Raw genomic sequence first — 27,373 nt, 5'->3', positions numbered from 1 at the left:
ATTGAACATGGTTGGGTCTAGCATTGTTTAGACTGGTTTTGTAGGTTTTCCTTACCTATATGGGCTTGCTTGATCACAAGATTGGGGCCCTTGTTTTAAAATCCAAAGTGTGGCGAGTACGGACCAAAGAGATCCCACAACAAAGTCCAATCCTTGAAAAGTAGATGAAGTAATAATCAACAGACTACAGTGAATCTAAACCCTAATCAAACTTAAAATCAATGTAGGACAATCAAAAGCATCATCTACTTCATAACTATGCTCACTACCGTATAATACACCACCCTCTCCACCATAATACACCACTGGTTTTGCCAACCTCGCTATTTCATAACTATGCTCATTATATAAAAACATACTGATCAATTTCTGTACAGAATTTTCAAATTATCGAGGCATACAAAGCAAAACATGATATACATATGCATTAAAAAACAAATAAACTATGAGCTCAAATAGGACATCCTAATCAATACCATTGGTGTTCAATATACCACGGCTCTTGCCATAAGCATACCTATATTATAATATCATCGTACATTCAAAAGCCCATCCATTCACAACTTGTTCGCCCATATGCGCAAATTATATCAAATATGAAATCCTTTACACATATCAGTCTCCAGAAGGCATTTCCATTTTAAGACTGAAAAATATGTACAGCCAAACTTGCAAAAGTATCAGCAGAAGGCACATTTTGAGTTTTGAACATTTACCACCGGACTTGCAAAAAGTCCAGGCTAGCAATGCCAACAAAGGCAGCTATATCCTTATACTCTCAAGGCGCTTTAATAACGTTCTTTAAAATGTATGAGCCAGTCTTATGACCACTACTTTCATGTATTTTTTACCCATTTAAGCATCATATGCAAGACCTGAATCTTTCATTGCGATCTCTTGTTTATGACGTCTGTTATAGGAGATTAATTTTGGCTCAAAATCCTTGGGCACACTATTGAAACAAGATTGATGTTCTTATCTTGTTATACATTTGTATCGCAACTACCCTCTTGTGGTTGTATTTAACAGACCAGCAACAAGAAAGTTTATTGGATTTAAGTAAATAAATATTACACCCAAACGTCATTCTCATTACAACAAATTGTAATAAGCACAAGTCTGGTTTATTTTAGTCTTACCAATGCAAATAGTGGTATCATTATAACCTTTTAATTAAGTTATCTAGGCATCAACTTGTATTACTTCAAAAGGCACCCACTAGGCTTCTGGCTTCAATTTAAAGTCAATAGTTACTGCATCCAGACATCATTGGCATCACGAGCGATTCTAATAAGCGTACATTTGTTATATCTCTAGTCCTTCCAATGCAAAGACCGGTACCATCATAATTAGGCTTCTGCCTTGCAGATTTACATTTAGTTAACATATGATCGATGTGGCAATAATGCAAATCGTATGATGTAAAATTTGGCATGCACCTACTGGCAAGGCTAATAAGCTTTGCTAGAGGCTAGAGGCCATATGCGTGAAGGATAGAAATTACAAAACACTACAGGCCTCGGATAATTTAACAAGGGTAAATATTCAACCTATATTATGTAAAATTGTCCGGGCTATAAAGCCTTTCCAGGATAACATAGCAAACAAACTTTATGAAGCTTCTTGTCATTTTTCATCTTTGTTTTGCATTATTAGCAATCTTCATCTAATTAACACTTCTACAATATTAAATACTGTCAATATGAGAGTTCAAATTGCCCAAATATCAGAGAGATTCAGAGGAAATTTTGCATTGTTATATTTCTATTATCATAGCTATCGTACATAGGCACATGGAGTACAATGGGTAAGCCATACAACCAAGACAATCATACTGTCGCTGGTCTATCGTTCCGAGAGTGTTTGCATTGCCAGCTTCACTCAACATACTTTACATTAGGAGCAAGTAATGAGAAACGTGCAAAAATATCATACATCAGAGGTATAAGATGGTGAAGCTTTGAATAGGTATCCGATCAGGCATAGAAATAGCTATGATGTTAGACATCATAGAAACCACCATGTCAATTTACCTTGCGAAGAAAGTTGTTTCTCAGGTAAGCAATGCCGATAACACTTGTCCCCACTCACAGACACTAATTAACACTTCTATCCTTTTGTCATCCGCAATCAACGTACTATAGAAAAATCTCCATACTAAAATGTGCCGACCTCTGAACTTATCACCTGTAATGCAGCTCTTGTTAACTCAGCCTTCACGTATCTTTCAATATTTGCACTGAAATTGTACCACAAACCAATACCTACCAGCCACAATAATATGTGAAAGAATGGCAAAACACCACACTCGTCAGTATCTTCAGTAACATCAGCACTAATCTGTAAAACAGAATTTCTGCAATGAAGATTACAGTTCAAAATATAATTGATTACGGGTTAGAAAATAAACATTAATCCAAGGTTACATCTTGCTGAGTAAGACAGGCTATATATAGAAAAAACTCACCGTAATTACACCCTGGCTTAGTTCTTTTTTGTAGAAATTATATTCTTGCGCTTGACATCAACAACCTCTGATGCTTCTTGCTGTCAAAAGGTGCATTGTTAAAATTAATTTTGATTCTTCTAGTGGCGCAAAACCAAAATAAATCAATTATCATTGTAATAGAAATCAAAACTTGCAACCTTAAATAACTCATTCCACCAACGCTCAGACTTTTCTTGCAGAAGACGCCATTCCATGGCCATTTCATATTCAATTGTATTTGGTTGAGAACAATGTGATGTTGAAACTGCTTTTCTCTGTTGACAATAGAAATTTGATCGCATTAGATATTGCACCAGCAGAGACACTAAACAATTGCCACCTCTCTCAAATGCAGAAGAAAATTAGAATCCAGGATTCCTCGAAATGTAGTTTGATGTATTTTCCATTCAGAATTAGTGTTTTTTTTAACATTAAGCTTAATGTGGTTTATAAAGTCATCATCAAGCAACCAAAAACTAGTCTAACAACTTTAACTACTAACAATACCAAATCCAAATTTTAATATTTGGGCCCATATTGCTGTTAAAATTTTTATCAATGAATTATAACAACGTTGCTGCCAGTTTTACTTAAATTGTTTGTCTGAATTAATGGAAAAGTAGCATACCATATCCTCAGACTTATGTGCCCTTTGCATTAGGAGTTTATGCTTCTCTATACTAATATGCCCAGCAAATTTTTTTTTTCCAGACATCACAGGAGTTGCTCTTGTAGCGATGAGGGATCTGCGAAAAAGTCAGATTGATAAGAAAGTGGGTTCAGATACTTTGCTCGACAAATATAAACCACATCCAATAAAAATGGAATGAACAAGCGCTTCATAAATCAAAACAAGCAAAGTGATTTCCTCACACACAGCAATGATATACAGACTAGTTATGTTAAACTGACAACATCATTTCTGGTTACCCATATGCAAAAATCTCCCTAACAACAAAATATTTTCAGACTAAGATACGTATATGCTAGTGCTGGTACAGAGCTCAGTTATGTTGTTACAACAAAATGTTTTGCCCCAAGCTTAGTATGGCACGATGCAGCCATACCAAATATATATTAACTATTAAAAACATAAAAATTATAGCCAAATGAGCAAAATCAACCACATAGTCCAAGGGGTTGAGCTTAGTTGGCTAAAACATTGGGTTTTCATTGTAGAAACATAAGTTCAATTCCCCCGCTAAGTTGTGACTCTTGGTCTTCCATTGTTGGCTTCCAATATGGAGGCGGTTTCTAAATAAAATTGTTGGTATCATGTTGATGCTCGAACAATTCCCCCTCCAAGTTGTGACTCTTGGTCTTCCATTGTTGGCTTCCAATATGGAGGCGGTTTCTAAATAAAATTGTTGGTATCATTTTGATGCTCGAACAAGCAAGATACTTGTAATAGATATAAAGTTCAAAAAAATAACCACATAAGATAAGAAGAGTAAACAAATTAAGTTAAATAGATAAAAAGAGTAGTAAACACTAGAGATAATTGATAATTCAAATCCAAATGTCATGACAAATGCAAATGGATTAATATTCAGTCATAAAAGTACAAGTTGCATGTGACAAAAGGATAAATTCAAATAAACTAATAATTTAATGGACAGGGATAAAACTACGAGTAGCACCACACAAAATGCAAACTCAATATACATCTTATAATTCTCTCACTAGGCTGATGGTCTCAAATGTTGATGAAAATTAAATGTACACAGTTTTTTCCAGAAGATTTTAAACTATAAAAATCATATCATTGTATTGTTCTTCATTGAAAGCATCAACATCATCATGTGGTTGATTTATAGCCACAGGCACTAGCAATTGAGGTGCCTCTCACTAACTGCAGGATGCCCCTTCGCTGCAAGCTCCTCAATCTCCTTGATGTCCAATGAACACATGTAGTTGTGTAGGATTGAGGAGTTTCTTGCAGGGCATTTCTCATCATGGCTGCCAAACACTTCTTGACCACCACCTCCACTTGCCCCACTGCCCCACCACTCCCTGCCTGCAAAAAAAATGGATACACATATCTGTGTATCAGATAACAGATACAGATATGATACCCCGAGATACAACATGGATAATGTATCCAGACGTATCTATATGCAAGCCTGTATTTAAGCATTATCCAACGTGTTTAAATACAGCCCCTATCATCCAGTGCCATATATCCAGTTTAGGTTTCTCGAAAGTGCACTCAAAATTACAAATAGGAAGAAAAAAAATCGTACAATTGTTCATACATGCACCAAAGTCAATACAGACACTAATTATAACACATAAAGAGTTGAATATATTTATTTTTTAAATATTAATTGTCATATAAACTAATATTGCATATACGCATGTTTTTATAAGTGTCATATCCAGCTGTATCTATATCAAGGGGTACTGAATACTCACCACATAAGTATCAGATCCCTAGAATGAATGGCTCCCTCCAAGGTTACTACTCTGAGGTTAGAAACAGTGTTACAAGAAACGCCTAGACTCGGCAAGTCCTGAGGCAAGTGACCCTCAGCGAGTTTGGGAGACTCGGCTGCTGGGAGTCTCGGCTGCCACGTACTTCCCAAACTCGCTGAGTCTAGGAGACTCACCAAAGTCACCTATTCTAGGCAAATCCAACAAAGTAGACTTGGCCATTTTAGGTACTTTTAGAAAACAAATTACAACCTTTCAATATGAAAATGGTGTGTGCCATGAAGGTCTATGTGGTTTTGAAGGTCTCCATTTGGGCTTTGGTGGTAGGGGCTTTGCCCCAGAACCCTACCCTATACCACGTCAAGGGACGTGTCAAGGGTGCTACCCCTTGACCCTACCAAGGGGCGTTGCACCTCAATTTGCCACCAAACCCCCATCAAACTATTAGTCTAAACAAAAAATAGGCCAATGATGAATCGCGATCAAAAAATCTACAAAATACGTATCCCTGTTGCAAATCTCTGCATCTCCATGGTCAAAGCCACAAAGTATTGTCTCGCTGCATACATTGGACAACTTGTTTAGTATACAAGGACTGCCATAAGCAAAGTTGGCATGCTACAAACATTGTGTTTCTAAATACAAGTTAAGTCATAGTGGTGCAGTCAAGGTAGGGAGGTCCAATTAAGGACAGCCCTGCCTTGCAGCCTAAAACATAAACACCGTGAATAATAGAGGAACCGGTTTACACAACACAAGTTACAACCGGGGAAAACAGGGAAAAGGAGCAATCTTTTAAAATAATTTGATGAATTACATATGCCCTCAGGCTTTATAGATGCTAGGTTGCAGCCCAGGATAGCAAAATGATTCAAACAACTCAATTTCCTGATCCGGTAGATCATCTATCTTCTGCTCTGTTTGCTGATCCGGACCTCAGTCTGTCGTACCAAAACACCTCTGCAACTCTGGAATCTACATCTTTCCGGAATCTTATCTTTCGCGGATCTCCCCCCCTTCAAACGAATCTCCATCTTCCCCTTTATACCTTCTGCAAGCCTCAACAACTTAATCAAGTCGGCCAAAATGCTCCGGTTTATGAAGAAACATGTAAACATAAGCTCATCGGCCAAATCACCACGAACACCTCCAAAAATGTTCAGAGCTTCAAACGGGACCTCCACAAACATCGGCCACGTCCAAGACAATACTCCCATGTGATCTACACATCACGGGAACGATTTGCAACCCAATACCGCACCAATACCGGAATCGATATCTGTAAGAACACGGCAAGGACAAACCACACCGGAACAATACCAGAATCAAATCCAAATGCCATGAAATTCAAATATGTTTAAGTCAAGGGTCTCTAGATGCTAAATCCAGATCTGCAGCTTTAAATTCACATATATGAAGAAACGCAACAATCTTCAAGGTCTCCTCCTCGATAATCAACAACTCCACAGTCAACTTCTCCAACCGGATGAATTTCCCGGATGCCCCTACATCACATAGTTGGCAAGAAATGTCATTTCCATGATGAAAAAATGTATCAATCTTGCCCTGCACAGACAACTCATAGAACAACCCCATTTATTAGTATCCTTGCTTATGTCAAACTGTAACATAACTATTTATCTTCTAACTTAACCATTCCTCTTTGAATGAGTTTGACGACAAAACATCCAATCTTGAAGGCTTGAATCAAATAGCATGGTTGCATCATCATCCGGGACCTATCTTCGACGCCAACGCATGACTCGTTGTGATGTTGCGATGAGTAATGCAAGCTCCTCTAAAGCCATAGACTTATATTTTTAATTTTAATATTTGTTTTGATGCCATGGAATTCATATTCCATGAATTCTATATATATTTCAAAGTAATTATATATCTAAAATTTGTTATTTCCTTCAACTAAAATTTGTTTTTATACTTATATGTTTCAAAAAAATGTTAACAAATTTGGCATACAAAGTAATATTTTAATTCAATTCACTTCCCATCGTTCAATGCCTATTACATCTTTATAGGATTCCAATATCCTATTTTATAGGAAACTCTCTAAACGAATTTCCTAATTATAATGAGTTGTTTTAACAACTCTAAATACAAACAAACAAACTTCAACAAATAACTATTCTCACATACGTGATAGCTACCTTAGTTGTGTTGATAACTCACATTATTAACTTATGTGAACACTAAAAATTAATTTCCCGGCATTCCCCCCCTTAGTGTGAACATGGTAAGAAATCACACACTCCATCTACGGTAAGCCTAACTCTTATGATCTTGATTCAAAACAAAGGCACCTCCCATCAACCTTTCATGGTTTTCACACATGCTTACCACAAACCTGGACACGAATAGGACCCACCAACTGTCCATCTCGTGTGATTTTTTGGATCCTCCCACAAACCCTTTCAAGATGCTGGAACTAACTTACTTTGTTGCTTTTGTTCACCACTATGCGTGTACACCAAAGAAGTTTCAACAGACACATCACAAATCTAAAAAACCCATACTAGAAAAACATTACATTCCAAAAGATTACAATATTCTTAATTGTAGTCACTGTTATCAATCGCTGCCACTCAATCTTGAACAACATAGACAACTACCACTACCACTGGAAGATGCCCTCGACTTTAGTCATTTTGGCACAAAATGGGAATGTAACACTGGTTATATTCCCCCCCCCCCCCCCACACACACACACAAAATGTGAAATTCCACTTATTCACACAACTAGGAGCACTGAAAACTCAATCATATCATGTTGCATACGAGAAAATAAAATGCCACCAAAACTAATGAGCAGCCTCATCGTTGGTGACTGACGAGAGGACGTAGAGTGTCCTCCAACCTCCTATGCCTCCGACCTCCAGTCTTGAATTTATCTAAAGCACATATTCATCATCAATAGGACACGATAGCTCTTCGTCATTGCCATGGCTTTCCCAAACAGTTTCTTCAGCTAAAGAAACATGATGATCCAGTTTATCATCTAGTAGATCTTGTGCCGCCTTCTTACAATTCAAAATTAAATGTCCTATTTCATTACAATAGAAGCATTTGATTTTTCCTTTAGAAGCAATATGCTTGGATTTACAGAAACCTTTTCTTGCTTTGTTATGTACAAATAAAGACTAATGCTCAAGTAGAGTAGATATTACCCCTTCAAGACTAATGGTTACCTTGCTTAATGTGAACACCATCCCAGACATATTTTTAGGCAGACTATTCAAAAGTATTGCTTTGGCATCATATTTTTTACTCTCATTAATCCCAACTAGCTAATTTAGGAGAGAGTGAAACTTCCTAATATGATCTGCCATTTTTGTACCTTTTTTCCATCTTTAATCCATGCAATCGTTGCTTCAATGTTGTCTTGGCACTTTCTACTTCACATCTGAAGAGCTTGTTTAATGAATCCCAAATCTCTTTTGCCAACTTCACAAAATCCACATGCTATAAATATGTTTTTGATAAGCCGAGACCAATAGTTCCCAAAGCTTTCTAATTTTTTATATTCCACTTAGCCAGTTCACCTGCATCAGTTAGTGTGACCAAGTTCAGTTTGACAACATCCCAAAGATCTTTTTCTATCAAGTGTAGCTACATGTCTATCTGCCATGTATGTAAGTCTCTACCATCGAATTTCTCGATGAAACTCAATTTATCCATGACTTCTCTTTTAATCAAAGGTGTCAAACTCAACCGATAATACACCTTGACTATAACACTTTGACACAAAGACAATAGGTTTTCTAGGATGACAATAATCAAATCCCTAAATATGCCAGACGAGAATGAACACGACTCGATAGGGACTAGAAAAATGATCTACCATAAGCCACAATATACGCTATAAATCCAATCGCTGACAAAAGTAGAAGATATTGACAAATCAAAGGCCCAAAGGAAAGAAAAAATCTAGCGTGGAAGAATATAAAACAAAACTACTTTTTTTTAATAAGACCCTATTTAACTTTGAAGAGGGAACATTTGATGCAAAAGAGAATATATTGTCTCACATCTCCAACAAAAATCTTCACGGGAAGACTCCAGGCTGCTCGACTTCCAAGACTTTCTTGGCTTCAAGGTTTTGAATTTAAACTCTAAATGCAATAAAACTTAAGGAAACAAAACACTACACATTTCTGACTTGACATTTTTCATACAAAAACAACATTCTCCGATATCAATCTGTTAAGTGCCTTTTCATTAGCAAGGACTTCTAAACCATAGCAGACATTTACACCAAAATGCACTGGCAAACGAGTAAATGCCAATCAGTGATGGGCAGCCAAAAACAAGAAACTGGTGCTGATCCAAAGAATGCCAATCTCCCTCACAGTTCCGTGGATGGGACTCGATCTAGGAAAGAAGGTTCTTCAAAAACAACTGCCAACCTCCTAAAACGATCATGGAAGGAGTGCAGTAAAAGCCCAGCGAACAAAAATCTGAAATCACCAAACAAAATGTCACAAAACAGCGAATCAAGCCTTCCAAGTGATATGAGCCTTTGCTGGTCAAGGATACATGTGAAACGCCTGTGAAGTCTGTTGGTTGTAATTAGGGATGGCGGATTCCAATTGCCTTGGGCAACATTGGAATCCCCCTAAGGGGGCCAGCCGCTTCTCCAACGTATAGGACTAGGCCCTATACCTCTCGGCATCTCCTAAAGACTCCATGTTACATCTCCACGCTACATTCAAGCCTAACACGCCATCATGATAGGGCCAACCCTATTCCAATACATTCCGCATTTAATAAATTAAAAGTATTGCTACACATATAAATAAGTATAAACCTCACATCACAAATCACTCATTCAATTTTCATTTCATGCGAAATTCATATGCCTGGCTAATGCGAACTTCAGGGAGATATATTGCATCTGCACTTACAGCAATTACCTCTGCCACATCAGCAATTTACATCTGCCATATGAGGTGCGAAATTCATCATTAGGAGTCAGCGAACTCAGTGAATACACAGCGAATTCCTTGAAGGTCTGCAATCTAGGTTAAAGGAGCAGCAAAATGGTAGCAATCATCACTCATGTGACAGCAAGCTAATCTTGAAGGCAGCTACCTCAATCAGCCATACGTCTTGTGATAGCAACATCTGAAACTTGAGATAAGTGTTGTAATGATTGCATAACTATAATCCATAATCAGATCTAAGGATCTTTTCTGGCTGGGTTTTTCCTCCTAGGAGGTTTTCCCAGGGTAACTGTGTCTTGTTCTGAATTTGTTCATTTCTATGTTGTCACTAATTCCAACTTCTTTCAGTTAATCAAACTAATTAGAAACTAAATATAAATTCTGAGTTTATAACAATCTGAAAGTGTTAAAATCAACAAAGTCATCATCCACATTACAATCTCCACATGCTTCGACCAATCAGCCAAGGAATCTCAAACACATTAAGGATGGCACGCTAGAAGGATGGCAATGGCATTAATGTTTTGTACATGCCAACTGCTTCTGCATAACATTCTACAGTCCCTTATCGACAAATAAGTTGAGCATTCACAAAAACAAAAGGCATCCACCTTATGCACCTATGAACCAGTGCTCTGATACCATTTCAGAAAAATGTGAGCAAATCTAGCGCACACAGTAATATTTTAATTCAATTCACTTCCCATCGTTCAATGCATATTACATCTTTATAGGATTCTAATATCCTATTTTATAGGAAACTCTCTATATGAATTTCCTAATTATAATGAGTTGTTTTAACAACTCTAAATACAAACAAACAAACAAACTTCAACAAATAACTATTCTCACATCCATAATAGCTACATGAGTTGTGTTAACAACTCACATTATCAACTTATGTGAACGCTAACAATTAATTTCCCAACAATATGATCGATGAAAATAGTACAAATCCAAATTTTTCAGCAAATGGACACAAACATCAGAGGAAGCAGACAAATTGCTTCCAAATTTCTTAAATTTCTTAACTTTAGTTTCTTAGTTGACTTGAAACTATGCAGTTAATCCTGTTCAATTAAGAGGTTTTCCAAGAAAATGACTTCAGCAACAACCTTCCATCTGAAAAAGTTAGGCATGCTTGATTCAATTTCTTTAGAGCCATTTCTGCTGCTTCTTTTGTTCTGAAAACAACCAGTGCATCACCTGTTCCAACATCGAAACAATTAGCCTCATCTCATTAAGAACATTATTACTTAGAACAGAATCACATAACAAAAAGAGGAACACAGCTTTCTGTTAAATGATATCAGCTGTAAGCACTCAATAGAAAATAGACACTTGCAGCAGTATTTTAGAATTCCTTCAAACAGACAGTCATTAATACAAGCATACCCTTCATTTCAATAGTCTTTCATATGGATTTATCCAAACAATCTTCTATTGAAAAACATCCACATGTGATTATAGAAACTGAAAGGAATATTGCTGATGTACAAATAAAGGAAAGCCTTACCACTGTTTGGGTTGGAAAACATCGTTTGGGCCAGGACTCGTGCAGTACATCGCTCCCCAACCATATGCCACATAATGTCCTGTAAAAAACAGACAAAAATTTATACAAAAATTCATAAGCAAACTAAGCAGGTGATGAATATAATACTATAATGAATAAAGGTAACAGAGCTATGTTGCCGGTACGGGTACATGTACAATAACTGTGTACGTGGCGACATGCAATTTTTTTCGCCCTTCGGTACATGGGTTTGGATATGTCCACACACAAAATTTGAAGAAATATACAGACTTGTAAAACTAGATACATTTGATAGTACGATACTTCATCATTGATCAATGCCAAATGCCAAATTGGTAGTGATAAAGATAAATATTAAATGCCAATTGATAGTTAAATATTTAATATATATCTTTATCAATTGGCATTTAATAGTGATAATTTTAGCTGTGTAAGTTCTTGATTCTGGTCTCAAATCCTAAACCCCCTTATTGTAGTCAAATTTCTTATATGACAAGAAATCCCACTACATAGAGGGAGTTTGGTAGTGGAGACCCTAATGGGTTTGAGAAGCAGAAATGATAAGCTGCAAAAGGTGTTAATGTGAAAAAAAACCAACAACAAAAAACATTTAACAAACAATGAGAAAAGAGTGAAGAGAGCACAAAACGATCTTTGTATTGGGTGAAATGATACTTTAGGGGCATCTTAGTTTTTTGAATGCAAAAAAAAAAGGTTCAAAAGTGTCGTTTGTTACTTTTTGGTGCTCGAAAATCGTCAAAAGAAAGCTGTTATAAGACAGAACCACAATTTTGTGGAAAAATCGTCAAACCCATAATGCGAGGCTGAAATCACACGACTTTCTGGAAAAATCGACAAAAACCTTAGTTTTGAGAGAAAAATGTAAAAACCCTTCATTTTGTCGAAAACGGTAAAAACCCACACTATATAAAAAAAAAAATACAGCAAAATAAGACTACAATTTTTAGGAAAAAATAATGAAAAAACAAGCCACAATTTTTGGGAGAAAATCGTGCAAAAGACCCTACACAACTTCTTTGGAAAAAAATCGTGCAAAAACTCATCTGCAGAAAAAATATCTGCAAAACCAATTGTGCAAAAATTCATCTGCAGCAGGACAACAAAGACTTCGCATGCAAAGGAAAATCTCAATTGGCAGAATCTCGTTGACCAATGATCTAAATAAGAATATATTAATAATTATGTAACTTAATCAAGAGGTAAGGTAGTTACAAGCCAACTACTAATAACCCTATGCACACTCTATGATTAAGGGCATATCATGCCCCACTCCCTCAACGAAGTATTGTCCTCAATGCTAATCAACTATGGATCTTATTCACGAAGTCTCCTCCCACCTGACATCTTCAACTAGTCATTTCCTCAACAAAAAGGAAAACTCCATTATTGTCCTAGTCCTCAATTTCTTTTGAGTGTCAGAAGAATTAACTCTAGCTCCAAGATGTTTTTTCCTTCTCCATCTAGCTCTAGTAATATTGCATGTGTAAGGATATTTGACTCAACTACTTTCTTCAAACAAGAAACATAAAAAATTGGATGTATCTTTATTACTAGAGGTATAAAGATACATTCACAAAAAGTCATCTTCTCAAAAATTTGGTATGGACCATAATAGGTTGGTGACAACTTCTTGTTCTTTGTTGGTTGCTTCGAACCAAATTAACCACGAGAAACTCCTTTCATGGTGGTGTTGGTCAGCCCATTACTTCATTCTATGTTGTCCCATAGCTAAATTCTTTGAGTCCTAAAAGTACTTCTTGTCAATGATTCATGTGGTCCTCCACAACTTGAACTCTTGATGTCACCTTCAATGATGATGTGATGTATGGAGGACAATACCCACATAGTGCCATTAATGGAGACATTTTCAAAGAACTATGTAAGTGCTATACCACCATTTTGTTAGTGGTAACCAATCTACCCATTGAGACTACTCATTGGAAGTGCAACAATGTACATACCATTCGAAGAACTTATTGACAACTTATTGACGACCTATTGAATTCTGAAACCAGAGAATAAATCTGTCCAAAAGTTGCTAATAAAGATGGGACAAAAATCTACTTGCCCATTAATGGGCTTTCTAGGGCAAATCCTAGTGGTTATGGTGCCTTTGATACTGTTTGGGTAAGACCGGAGAAAGGATGGGTGAAGATCAATTTTGATGGTATTTCAAGTACTGGTTGTGTGGCTTGAGATGAAGAAGGGAAAATTTTGTTTAAAGGTGCTCAAAGGTTGCAAGATGGGACAAACAATGAGGCCAAGGTTCAAGCGACGTTGTTGGCAATTGAGTTGGCTTGTAATCTTAAAATTTCTAACCTCCATCTCGAAGATGATTCCAAAATTGTTACGGATGCAATCTCGGGTGGATCCTCCAAATATTGGCGTATTACCAAGTTTGTATCAGCTATCTGCTCAAAATTAAGCCCCTCCCAAGATTTCAAAATTTTGCATATCAGGCGGGAGAGTAATGGGGAGGCTGACACCTTGTCCAATGTGGCATGTCATTTGAACCCTCAAATGATCTGGTGGTGGTACAACTTAGGTGTTGAGGTGGCTTGGGATGCCTACTTGGTATTTGTCATGATTTTTTTCTACTGAGTTTGTGGAACTGTAATTTTATTTCATCCCTCTGCGTTGCTCTCTATGTCGATCCTACTCTCATTATTAATTTTGTGCCGCCACCTTAATTTGTCACTATGACTATGGTTTTTGGGATTGGTTGCAAATGGGACGGCACGTTTTACAGAGTGTGAAGAGGCTGGATTCATTTATTTAGAAATTTCCAGATATTGTCGGCATTGTGAAGTTTTTTCTATTCGTTGTGGGGCCGGGTGTTAATTGTTTTCCTCTGCTCTGGATGGAGTTAATTGTTTCTTCTGCTTTGGGTGGAAATGGAGGCCAATTTCACTCTCCATTCCACCAAGCAACAGCTGTCTTTCCTTGGTGTCATCTCTGACAAGCGGTCGGGTGGCATTTTCCTCTGTGATGAGGCATTTCTTGAAATCATTAAGCATCTTCTTGGTCGAGAGTATCTGGTTTCTGAATTTAAATACAAAACCGGCATGGATATTGTGTCGATGTTGTTGGCCTGGGGTTTGTTGTTTGGGACTAAAGTAGAGATTGAATGGATGATGAAAGCTTGTGTTCCTACCCACTCACTTTGTGGATTGGTCTCTCTAATGCAGTGTTCCACGGGCATTGGGTAAGGGGGGACGCGGGGACGCGTTTCCGGGACGGGGGGACCAAGGGCCTAAGTTTGGGGACGGTGGGGGGACGACGGCGGGGGGGTGGCGGGGTGGTGGTGCTGATATAGTTATACATATACATATAGTACATGAAAAACTAGTTTTGAAAAGATGTATGACAGTATTACAATATAAGAATTACATTTCAAATGAGACTACAGGAAATTTGAAATACTAAATCTAAATATCAAGATTTCTAAGTTCTGTTGTTATATGGAGCCTAATCAAACTCTAAGGTTAGATTTTCCCTACTTCTATCGACGCAGTTTCCCCCTATATTTTTCAACGGGGGTTTGGGGGCAGCACCCCCAAGTTGCGGTCAAGGGTGAGGGGTCAAGGGGCAGCCCACGTCCAATTAGAGTTACCCTTTAACCCTCAAAAAATTTAAGTCACTTTTTTTTAAAATTTTAATTTTAAACATTGCATATACGTGGGGGCGACAGGGGACGTTCTTTACGAGGAGACGTGGCCAAAAAAGGGGGGGACGCGTCCCCATGGAACACTGCTCTAATGGGAAGGGTGATTCCTGGGCAAGGATTGAGGAGACCATTTAGGGAGGGTGTGATGTCGGACCGAGTGAATGTTGAATATCAGCCATTTCTGTTATGGAGGGTTGGTGCAGATCATGTGAAGAGAACCAATGAGGCTCAAGAAGCATCGGAAGATTTGATGGAGTTTGTTCACTCAGTGAAAATTGAAAGAGAAATGGTGCGAGAAGCAAAGAAGAATAAAAACCGCAGCAAAAAGACGAATGCAAGATTTGCAAAGAAACCAAGGTCTGTGTCTGGACAGAATATGAAATTCAAAGGCAGCGTGAGGTGATGGATAGCACCTTACTAGTGACGGCTCAAGTGGAGAACCATACCGAATGCCCTAGTTTTTGGAGGTGCAGGGGCTTCAGGTGCTTTATTTTTTCTGCCTTGTCTTGTTTGTTTTGTTTTTATGGGGTTTTGTAATGGTTACTTTGGTTTTATATGTAAATGCGTTAATGTATTATGGCTCCTGTGCTCGGGACTGTAGACATGTAAATGCGTTAATGTATTATGGCTTTTGTGTTTGGGACTGTAGACTGTGTAGGTTTGGTGGTCAAAAAGGGGTCACCATTTTGGTTTGCCGTTGTATGTATTCATGGATAGTGGTTATGTTGGCAATTTGTTTAAGTGCCAACTAGTTGAAGGTTGTTATGGGCGTCGGCAGGGTTGCAGGTATTATGGGTATGGGGGTTGATCGCTTGTCTAATTCAAGCCTTCTGGAAACTTTTTGTTAAACCCTTTTATATTTCTGAATATTAATCAAATCTATATATTACCGATCAAAAAAAAATTGGGACCACAATCATTGACAATTGCCCTAGGCGCCCACGTAATTTTTGTATATTCTCCATAAATGCTTTTGCATGATTGGTAAGGCAATTAACTACTGCCAAGATAACACTCTTACCCTTAGATCTTGGAAGGCCTCTGATGAAATTCATGAACACCTCTTCCCAACACTAGCTAGGTATAACTAGTGGTTGCAAAAGACCAGTGTATTAATTGCCTTCCCTTTATTTCTTTGACGAACCAAGCATTCTCTAACAAATTTTTGACCGTCACCTTAAGCACTTCCCAAAAGAAATCTTGCTTGATCCAATCATAAATCTTCAAAACTCCTAAATGGCCCCCAACTAGAGAATAATGAAGTTCTTCAAGAATTCTTGTGTTTCAAAGTGGAATTCTTGCATCGATGTAAACTCTCTTTATACCATAAAGCATTTAAAACATTGTCAATGACTATAATAGGAGATTTATCTTTGATGGTGTGCACGTCAAGCACTCTATTTTAATGTCACTTCTCTCCTCAGAATTTTCATCAAAATTAATACAATGGTTAATAATAGAGCTAACATGATTTGCAATATATAATCTTATCCAAAAATAGATATAAATAGCAAATGTATACTATAGATAAATTATAAGAACTTTGAAGGAAATATCTAACAAGGTAAATTAAATAACACAACCATAAAAATGTATCATATTATCAGCAAATTCATATATTTCCAATACTTAACTAAATCTTCGGCGATTTGAATGGTCAGTCTCACTCTAGGAAAATATTAGTGATCTTGGTCCACAGATGCTTCCCAAGCATCAACGCAACATGCTCCAGAGTAATTACTCAACATGCACAACCCCCCTGGCCAAGACAATCCCAAGTGTACGCTGTGCCCTAAGTTGGACACACATTGTGTGCCCCCTTCTCCAAGCCCATAGCCCACCAAGTCACCTTCTTCTTCTTCCTTGAGTGATCTTCTTGCCCCTTACAAGTTTCACATGAATGCTTTATATAACCTTTTAAGGGGTGGTTTCCATACCACCACATCCTTTCAAAAGGTTTCTTTTTAATTATATTAAATAAATAATTATTCCTCCAATTTTTTATAAGAGTTTTTATAAAAATTCTTTATTAGTTTCACTTTTAACCAAAGGATCATAAATCCTTTATTTGCATCTCCATCTTGATTCTTAAGGGTTATTTCATAAATTTATCTTCTCTTGGGCAAAAGTCAAATAACATCTATGGTTAGGGCACATGCGCCAACTTTCATCCTTCTCACTTTTTTGTAAAGGTTACTGGTAAGGCCTATTGTTAGGTGGTTGGGTCCCTAGCATGAGTTGAATGGCATGATCACGATCCCTCTTAAGAGGGAATCCTTTAGGCATATCTCCAAAACACCTCAACAATGACTTATAATTGCATGTAGATGTGGATGGGTGGAAGCATTTGATTGATAGACTACTAATAGATATAATTGGGCCATAGATCCATCTACTGTCTTCTTCAGTATTTTTTTCACCTTATGAGAGCTTACCTTTTGTGGGTACTTTGAAAGCAACTTAGTTTAATTGTCTTCCCTTCTAAGTGAAATCTCATGAATAGCTCCTAGGTTTATATCAATTGTTCCTAAAGTAGTGAGCCATTGTACTCCCAGTATTACAACTGCTACACCCATTGAAATATCAAACATCAAAGATTAAGTGCTTCCCAAGTCGATCAATATTGTTACTCTATTTCTTCCAGAAACCCACTAGCCTAATAGTTTGTGAGGCACTAACACCAACAAGTGCATGACAAGGTTTGGTTGGATGAGTATTTCTCGATTCCTCCTCTAACACATTGTCAAGATGTAATATCGGTTCCTCCTCTTCTTCCTCACTTGGCCTCTCACTATAGAATAAATTATTATCCATTCATGGGAGCTCTCAATTATATTTGTTCTCTTTTCATAAATTTGATGTGGTGTTAATCAAGTAGGCTAAGGAAGTGATTGAGCAAAAACGCCTTTCTATCCTAAATGTGATGTAGTGTTAATGTTGTTTATTGTAATTTATCTAATTGGCAAAAGCAATTGTTTTCTACACTATTATCATGCTATGATTGCAACTCTTTTGTAATGGTCATCCATGTGATAGTGACAGTCTATTTCTTCATGAATTCCTCTCATTTTAGACATAACAAAGCCACTATCACTTTTTGCCTGCTTGAAGTTTGATGCATATTAAAAAAAATCTCCATTTGATTCATCCAAGTTAATGAATCCTTGCCACGAACTTGTGCATGCACATCTTTGCTAACCAGTTCCTAGTTCCCATTTGATTGTTAATATTTACATTTAGATTAGGTGACCTAAATGATCCCACTTGGTTGATTGAAACATCGACTTCTAGCTTATTTGATTCTAGATATAAGCACTTATATGAGCCAATCTGTTCTGAATGCCAAACATATCTCCCACAAACCCTTTCATTTGCTCCGCCACATCCAACTTGATTTCATCCTTCTTTTTTTGGTTTCTTCTCGTTTTCCCCTTATAAATTCATTATCTATGGAACCAATCTCCTCAATAAACCAAATCATCATTTTCCCCTTGTAGATTCATTATCTATGGAACCAATCTCCTCAATAAACCAAATTATCATTTCCTAGAAATTTTCCAACTTTGACAATTTATTTTGACCCTTGTTGCAACCTTGACATGATGGAGAAAAATGATTTTGCAATAAATCACACGAAACGAATCAAATTAATATAATTTTTTTCAATAACGAAAATTCACTGATTTGAAGCCTGAGAAAAAAAAAATTCATGAAAACCCAAATTTTGCAGTAACTCCTTGAGTTCTGCTCCAAATGGCCTAAAATTTGGCCTTTAGTAGTAGAAAAATGATTCTGATAAACTCACTACAAATCAGAAAAAAAATTCTTTGATTTCAACTTCAATTCTGCACTAATTCATTGAAATATGTACATCAGTAACTTCAGTATGATCTTCAAAAACCTTTTAAAAACCCAGAAAAATTCGCCCAAATCATAAAATACACTTCCCATAATAACCTCTGAAATAAAATAAAATAAAAAGGCCTCACCTTTCCAGAGCCAAGATCATGCTTGATACCACTTGTAATGAAATAAATTGCACAAGGTAAGAATATAATATGAAATATAATGCAATTATTCAATAATAACTGATAATAACAGACCACTTTGAGGGGGCAAACATCCCAAAATCTCCAATGAAAACACGATTATATGATGATCATGAACTAACCACTAGCTCCTATATATGGACTATTTATGCCCTAGTTGCCACCCAGGCCAACTTATATACATATGCATAACACCTGAAACAACCTAAATAGCTATATAAGAATATGATAATAATCACATAACTTAATCAAGAGTTAAGGTAGCCACAAGCCAACTACTCGACCCTATGCACACTCAACGAATAGCAACGTCTTCATCTAAAGGGCATCTTCAAGCTGTAATGTTTTATATAATATTAGAATCATACTAGCGAAAACCTTTGTCCAGATAAAAAAATTTAATAGGGAAAAAAATGCTGAAAATTTATAAAAATGAAGGAAACATTTCTAATGAAATCACAATTTTTTCATGATATTGTCGTGCATAGGGAAGTATGTCCAAATCTACAAAACAAACTAACAATCCACTTCAGATTGAAGTACACTTTGCACAAGGGATTTTATTGCTTATGATTAAATTACTCACAATAATTGGAGATTACTAATTTTTCTCTAGAAATTTGCTGCAATGGTTAGATTACACATTGTCCACAAGCATTTACATTATAATTCTAATAATGTGGTTAACACCACCTCCAACAAGTAAATATCAATTAAGTTACAACTACCTTGTAATAATAGAAGCCAGACTCGTTGAAGAGTATGCCATCCAATTCTCTCAAACTCCATTAATCCATTTTTATAACAATTGCTATCAAAGTAAGGAAGCCCTAGAAAGGGTGTGTTGATCTAGAGCGAGAAAGCTCTTCGAGATAGCACAATGATGGAGAAGAAATTGAAGAGAGATGAGAATAGTTGTCAAAGGAAGTCTATCCAATGTCCATCAAAATGTTGTCCAAAAATGAGATTGCTGCTAAAAGCAAAATAAATCTGCTCTTAAACCAGATATCCAAGGAGACAAATTGTGGTATGGACAAACAGTACCACACAGATTGATGGTGAGGGAAGACCAGTTGTAATTTGCTCCTAAGGGGGGCTAATTGTATGTTGTCAAAGGCCGATTGAAGAATGAAAAATAAATTGAATGAATGATTCAATAATCGGATTATGTATATACAGAGATTACAAGACGATGTTCTAAATTAAGAACAAGTCGTTTAAAGTGAACTACTAAAAAGCTAAACACTAAATAAAGCTTAAAACCTAATTAGCTAAAAAGAAAAAGCTAAATGCTAAATAAAGCTTAAAAGCTAATTAACTAAAAAGCTAAATGACCATTAAACAAGGAACTAAATATAGGTGACTAAAATATAATTAAATATTATAATACCCTCACTTAATGGTCATTCTATCTACTAACTACCCTACAGAAGACACTGCAAGTCTTTCGATCACAAATGAAAAGAACACTCTGCGGCGGTGGAGACCCTTCTGGATCTGAAAAGTGTTAATGACCAAGAATACCAAAAGCCATACAAGCTAATGTAGCCTTCACACGCGAATTAGAGATTGGCACACACGAATTACTGAAGCCTGAAACAATGATTTTGAGGAAAAAATCAGCAAACCCTTTTGCAGAAGAGTACCAACTCCAAAACTGACTGCAAGATAACACAGTTGCAGATGTTCGCCCTGGCATGTGCGACCAAAACTGACTGCAACAAAGCACGATTTTTGAGGAAAAAACCGTCAAACCCTGAAATGGGAACCCTTGAAAAGAGAATTTACGATTTTGAGGAGAAAATTGAAAAACCAAGAAATCTGAGGTTACAAATCATCGTTTTTGTGGAAAAAAAGGGTAAAACCCATATAACTAAAATCTTACGCGAATATTGCGGATTACAGATGAGATAATTTTTAAGGGAAAATTATAAACCCTGCGAACAATTTTTGAGGAAAAAATCGTGAAAACCCTCCCATGATTTTTTGTGGAAAAAATCAAAAAACCGACAAACAATTTTTCAGGAAAAAATCGTGAAAACCCTAGGACCTGTAAGACGAGGTCTGGCCTAAATCAATCTGATCAAGGCAACAATATTCAGATATCGTGAACATGCACTGTTTCCAGGTGTTGTGGCAGTTGTGGAACTTTTGTCTGTGTTCCAACATGATGTTGATCAAAGATGCCATTACGAAAATGGAGGTTGAACGAGGTCAACCTAGTGAAAGCATGAGACAAAAGAATCTGATTCAAAAATCAGAATAGAAGCAGGTGCACAAAAAATCTGAAACCTTGGAGAAGAATTCTGGCACGAATTCTAAGGTGCAAATTTCGAGGTTTGGAAGAAATCCAAAAATTAAAAAAATTCTGCAAACTTAAAACAGCATAAATGGTGCCCAAAAAAAACAGCAAAAATCCCAATGTCCACAGAAATAGCAGAAATTGTGAACTGCTTTTAAATTCCCAGGCAAATTTGTTGGCACAAAATTTGAAGTACGGAAAACGAGGCACCCAAAGAAATCTGAGATCAACCCAAAAAAGTTCTCGAAAAACCAACCAAGAATCTGAAATCAAAATGCAGATCTGACGACTCAAAAATTGAGGCACGGAAAACAATGCACCCAAAAAAAATCTAACGACGACCCAATTGAGGTTTCAAAAAACCAACAAAGAATCTGCAACTAAAATTTTTTTTCGAGTTGAACTGAAGGGTCAAAACCCTAGTTGAAAATTGCAGAAACCCTAGAAAAATTTTCAATCTTCAAAAAAAACATGAACTGTTGCCCAGCACAAAGGAATTCGCCCACGAACTCGAAACCCTCAAAAAGCCTTCAAAAAAGCAAAATCGTTTTTTTATAAAAAAACAAAAAAAAAATCTAGAAAATATTCCAGAAAGAAGGCCATGAATTTTTATTAAAAAATTTGCCAAACTTTAAAGAATCCCATCGACCTGCTCTGATACCATGAAAAATAAATTGAATGAATGATTCAATAATCGGATTATGTATATATAGAGATTACAAGACGATGTTCTAAATTAAGAACAAGTCGTTTAAAGTGAACTACTAAAAAGCTAAACAGTAAATAAAGCTTAAAAGCTAATTAGCTAAAAAGAAAAAGCTAAATGCTAAATAAAGCTTAAAAGCTAATTAACTAAAAAAAAAGAACTAAATGAAAACAAATAGCTTTAGGTCTACGGAAGGAAAACATTCAAAGACAAATGATAGGAACATAGACCTCTCAACAAAATGGGGTAACCAAGAGGAGAAATAGAATTTTCATGAAGATGGCTCCAGGCATGGTGCACAATGACAGTCTTGTATAAATATTCAAAAGAAGTAATGAACAAAACAATACATATCCTAAAATGTTCTTTAAATCCTCAAAAGATATCACACTTAAAGAATCTTGATCCTGGCTCAAACCCAAGGTAACACATTTTTGTATTGTGATATTACTATCAGGGTTCAACTATGTAGTTTTCTAGTCAAACTCATTGAACCATGTTTCCTGAGTAGTGGTTCACAAGAGCCTGTCTCTCATGAGAATGATTGGCTCAACCTTCAGCAAGCGTTGGGACTTATGATTGGCTCAATTGCGCATGTTTTGTTCAATAATAACAAAAATAGTCAACAAGATTCTAAAAGTTTCAGGTATTTCTTTTTTGGGTATAGTGAAACTTTCTTTAATTGTAATCCCACCAACAGGTGATTAGTAATCAATCTAGAATTACTGATCAATGCATGAGTCATTCAAGAGACAAATGGTGGAAAATTTAATTTATCTAACATCCACACAAGATTGCTCATTCTAATCCACTCAAAGATAAGGAGCCCATATGGATGACAACCTTGCCCTACCAGCCAACACAGAAATAGACACACCCACAATATTTGAATTTATAATCTTTGCACAACACTTTGAAGGATTAGCAAAAGCCAGCAAAACAAGCCAATATGACAAAATCAACATATGACTAGGTTTTGGCATATCATTTGCTAGCAGTTAAGTTCTTTTGCTGGATTCAAGCATTTTTGCAAAATTTTGACTAGGGGACTTTGTATTCTAGGAAAAAGTAGATTTATACAAAACAAACATCATGTACTACAAGCAAAAATAGGAAGCACTAAAAAAAATGTGAGCTATGTATAAAACAAAGAAAAAGACAAAACGAAACATGGTTACTGGGGGCAAGGAGGAATATAAATGCACACAGAAAGGAAATTGAACAGGAAAAAATTATGTAAAAATAAGAAAAAATACTTACATTAATAACTTCAGTTAAATTCCATACACTAACATTGCCAACATAGCTCCATCCGGTGTCGATAGCTCAAATACATTAGCCTATTTACAAGCTGTAATATCATATAGCCAACACCACAATGAACCCTACTTCTCAAAACGACCAGGTTTTTCCTTATTCCTATCAATCCTCTCTCTAGAAGCTAACTACAAGCATTATTTATAAGTTTCTACTCGTCTAAACATTTTTTATTTATAAGCAATGTGACTTCTTAAAATATCATAAAGATATGTGACAAAGTTAGCATTGCATAAAAACTCATGAGTTATATCTTGGATCTAGAGAGTTGACAGTGGAACCCATTTCATGACAATATTTTCTCATTGCTACCCAGGCATATTGTAAATTTGTTTGTAATTCATCTTCTCTCCTTACAAATGTTCCAATATATTTGATAAAGATAATGGGTGTCCAGTTTATGAGCATGCTATCGAAGCTAATTATTAATAAGAGAAAACAACATATTCCACTTTCTGAGATTGTCTGTGGCAGCATTAATGCGAGATTTTAAAAAAAAAAAGCAAGTATTTTACATAAAATACCATCCTTAACCCAGCATGTGTGAATGGCCGGTATGACCAAGCGATTTCCATGAAGGATTGAGATTCAATCCCACACAAGAATCACTTAGCCAAACTCCCAATGATACAGCTGTTGCAACAGTGTGGTTGCTGCATGCTTGGGGAATGAGACCCCAGTTTGTGTCCCCAATCTGTAACAACAGAACCCTCCTTGTTTTTAATGAAGACGAACCAGTGTTTAAAAAATAGCATTTGATATATTTGTCTGCCATTTCAAAAACGATATGATGCAGTTGTGGATTCCATATAAAGGATCATTGGTATGTTTCAATTTGCAATGGTCAGCTTAGAATCCATCCGTGTCAATTATTGAAGTTGAACACTCAATGTAATGTTATGTGGTCAACATGAATATTTTTATCAATCAAGAAATGACTTTTCTCAGTCCCAACAAGCTGCTAATTCCATCCAACAACCAGACAACACACAGTGGTTAACCAGAAATTCTGAATAACCTAAACAACCCCACATACAATATATTGTTAGAAAATACTTACATCTATTTCTGCCGATGTGTATGATGGATCAAAGTTTTGTACTCGGATTACTGCTCTCTGTTCATAACCTTTCTTAAGGCGCTCATCCCAGGGCTGGATATACAAAACTCACTATTCAGATTATTGCTGACAAAGAAAATGACTGATAACTATCTACAAACATTAAATGTAAATAAATTCTTGATACAGTATTGTTAATTGCATTGTAACATAAGATGCAATTGAAATTATAGTGGTGCTTGATATGTTTTCAATGGCATGCAAATTGGCAGATGATCCGTAGAAAGCCTTCATGCATAACAAGATGACATTGACTGTCAGTTGACAATTATCGATACAAAATCTATTCTCTCACTACTACTTTCTCATATACCAGCCAATAATAATTTGAGATCCTGCACATAGGTTACATAATCCTCTTAAAAAGTGATTTGCATTGGCGGTAAAAGGAAAGACCATGATGTTAGCAAGTGTGGTTAATTAAAGTCATACATAAGTATAGAATCCAATATTTATCAAAACAGTAATGAAAACACAAATATATCAAGACAAATTAACAGCAAATGACAGCATAAGGATATTGGTAGGCTTAAGCTATTAGATAATCACACTCAACCCAATCCAGCAACCAATGGTGGGCTAAAATACTGAATTGGCCTGAAAACTGTTTATTTCCAAGTACAAGTTGTACCAGAATCAAGCATGGAATGTAATCAACCATTGGTTCACTTAGGGTTTGATTTAGAGATTCAACATGATTTTCTGGCTCTTTCAAAAGAAACTTGAAAACCCTAAATGACTATTGCAGCAATCCAAAACAAAAAAATTGTACCTGTATAATTGTAAAGATATATTCTGTGTGGCATTCAGTCGTGAATGTAGATTTATCAATTGCTGGATGAAAAAATATTGCTGAGTGGAGGCATTAGGTCGTGAATGTAGATTTATCACTGGGTGAAGGAATATTGCTGAGCGGAGGCATCCAATTCTCTAGTAGGCATCTAACCCTGTTATTGAGTGGTGCCATATTCTACATCAAAATTTCCAGGCTTAGGTTCTCCTCTATTAATTGAACCAAATCAGTTCAGCGGAGGAAATAAAAGATTCTCTTGAGGGAAAAAATAGTCTTTCCCAATCCTATCACGAATAGTCGGGGGAACATCACTCTTGATCAGTAACATATTGTTGAAAATATTTATACTTTATACGTATTATAACATTTTAATTTTCTGTAGATGGATTAAATATTTAATACATTAGGCTATTATATTTCAAAAGTTTAAATATTTATTAAAAAGTAGTAATGCCTGTTAAAGGGCCTTAATGGGTTCATCCATATTGCCGTAATGAGAAAACGACTGATTGGATTAAACCTGAAGAGGGTTGGATCAAAATAAATTTTTGACGGGGCCTCGAAATGTAACTGAAGACCATTAGGGGTCATATGCATTGCTCGGGATTGCTCCGCGAACATTCTCGCATGGAGTGCTCAAAGGCTTGAAGACGGGACTAATAATGAAGAAATAAAAGCTACTTTGCTCACCGTAAACATGGCGAGCAAACTATCAGTTTCCAAAATTCACTTTAAAGGTGAATAGCAAATAATTACCAATGCAATTATCAAAGGTGAAATGCAAGTATGGAAGTTAAATAAGCTTATTAAATTAATTAGAGGAAAACTCAATGCCTTTCAAAATTTCGCACACAATGCGCGAGGGGAAAAAAGTGTCGGATGTTTTGTCCAAGTGAGCAACCACATTAATGACTAGCAAGTATGAGATGACATGGGAAGATCTACAAGAGGTGGATTTCAAGAAAAGAGGAGTACAGGATGCAAAAAACTCATAATATGAAGACAAACCATTAAATGCAATGACACTTCCAAGACATTTGATCCATGTGAATGTATTTTTATGAAGGCGAATACCACTTTGTGAATGATGAAGCAACAAAGTCACCCACATCAACATTAGCCACAAGCAAAATCCAAGGCACCAGTTAGTAGGCGGGTAACGATCATGAGTTATTTCTTAGGGAAGCGTGACATGAAAATATTCCATTTCGAGTGCTGAAAGGAATAACATAGTGTTCAGGCTTAACCCTAATCCACCAAGTGGACTTACCACTTGCTTCCATATTACCACACTCGTGGATAGTCAACTTTTGACACTAGGATGTAAAGTGATCAATTGAAAAGCACTTTTTGCATCAAAAGCAATTTTTTCATAATCTAATTGCTACTTCCAACAAGGATCACCCACTTTCAACGAAATCTCTATAGAGATCCCTTTGGATAGATCCATTTCCACACATATATGTTAACATGTGGAACTCTAATAGTATATTGTTTCTTGAGAACTACAATGGTACTTCCCTATGTCATTACCAATGGCCCACAAACAATCTAATTCCCACACCTATAAGGGAATATAGTGTAATTGTGCCCAAAAAACGTGGAGGAGAAAGTCTTGATTTGCATATCAAAAGCAGGGTACCAAGGTTGCATGCACAAGAAGTCTCCCTAGAGAACCCAAGGGCTGTTTTCTAACACCCAACCCTTATCTGCAAGAGACTAAAAGTGAAGGAGACTACACTTCAAGGATAAAAAAACACCTTGGCACAACAAGGTACGCATATTTCTTCCTTCATAAATTCCTTCCAATTTTCCAAATGCAAGCAGGCAAGTCGCTTAGCTTCGGCCACAACTTTGTAAATCTACAAATTACGACATGATTTTGTAAAAACTCCTCCCTATCATTGGCCAAACTAATCTTTGGGAGAATGGTGTAACAACTTATAAGAACAACATAAGTAAGCAAGGCAAAATCACCACTC

At 36.4% G+C, this 27,373-nt stretch overlaps 1 protein-coding gene across 11 annotated transcripts in view; it reads right to left on the bottom strand.

The window, feature by feature from the left end:
* Positions 1 to 1,735: 1,735 nt before the first annotated feature.
* The window catches only part of LOC131072806 (protein ANTI-SILENCING 1), a 69,104-nt gene continuing 43,466 nt past the window's right edge, over positions 1,736 to 27,373 (bottom strand). For 6 of the 11 annotated variants that reach the window (XR_009112758.2, XR_009112762.2, XR_009112753.2 and 3 more), the window contains 8 exons: positions 24,539 to 24,631; positions 11,396 to 11,474; positions 10,995 to 11,085; positions 3,117 to 3,234; positions 2,647 to 2,763; positions 2,468 to 2,547; positions 2,269 to 2,356; positions 1,736 to 2,187 (listed from right to left, as the gene is read on the bottom strand). Coding sequence is in view for 3 of the 11 variants with exons in the window: in XM_058009067.2 (XP_057865050.2) it covers positions 2,485 to 2,547; positions 2,647 to 2,763; positions 3,117 to 3,234; positions 10,995 to 11,085; positions 11,396 to 11,474; positions 24,539 to 24,631 (561 nt within the window). In the remaining 8 variants the exon portion in view is untranslated. Of the gene's footprint in view, positions 2,357 to 2,467; positions 2,548 to 2,646; positions 2,764 to 3,116; positions 3,235 to 10,994; positions 11,086 to 11,395; positions 11,475 to 24,538; positions 24,632 to 27,373 lie in introns of all 11 variants that reach the window. The other 5 variants (XR_009112752.2, XR_009371512.1, XM_058009067.2 and 2 more) reach the window with 5 other exon arrangements.

Source organism: Cryptomeria japonica, chromosome 2 (genome assembly GCF_030272615.1).
Source record: "Cryptomeria japonica chromosome 2, Sugi_1.0, whole genome shotgun sequence".
Lineage (NCBI taxonomy): Eukaryota > Viridiplantae > Streptophyta > Pinopsida > Cupressales > Cupressaceae > Cryptomeria > Cryptomeria japonica.
This window is presented reverse-complemented; position numbering and strand designations above follow the sequence as displayed.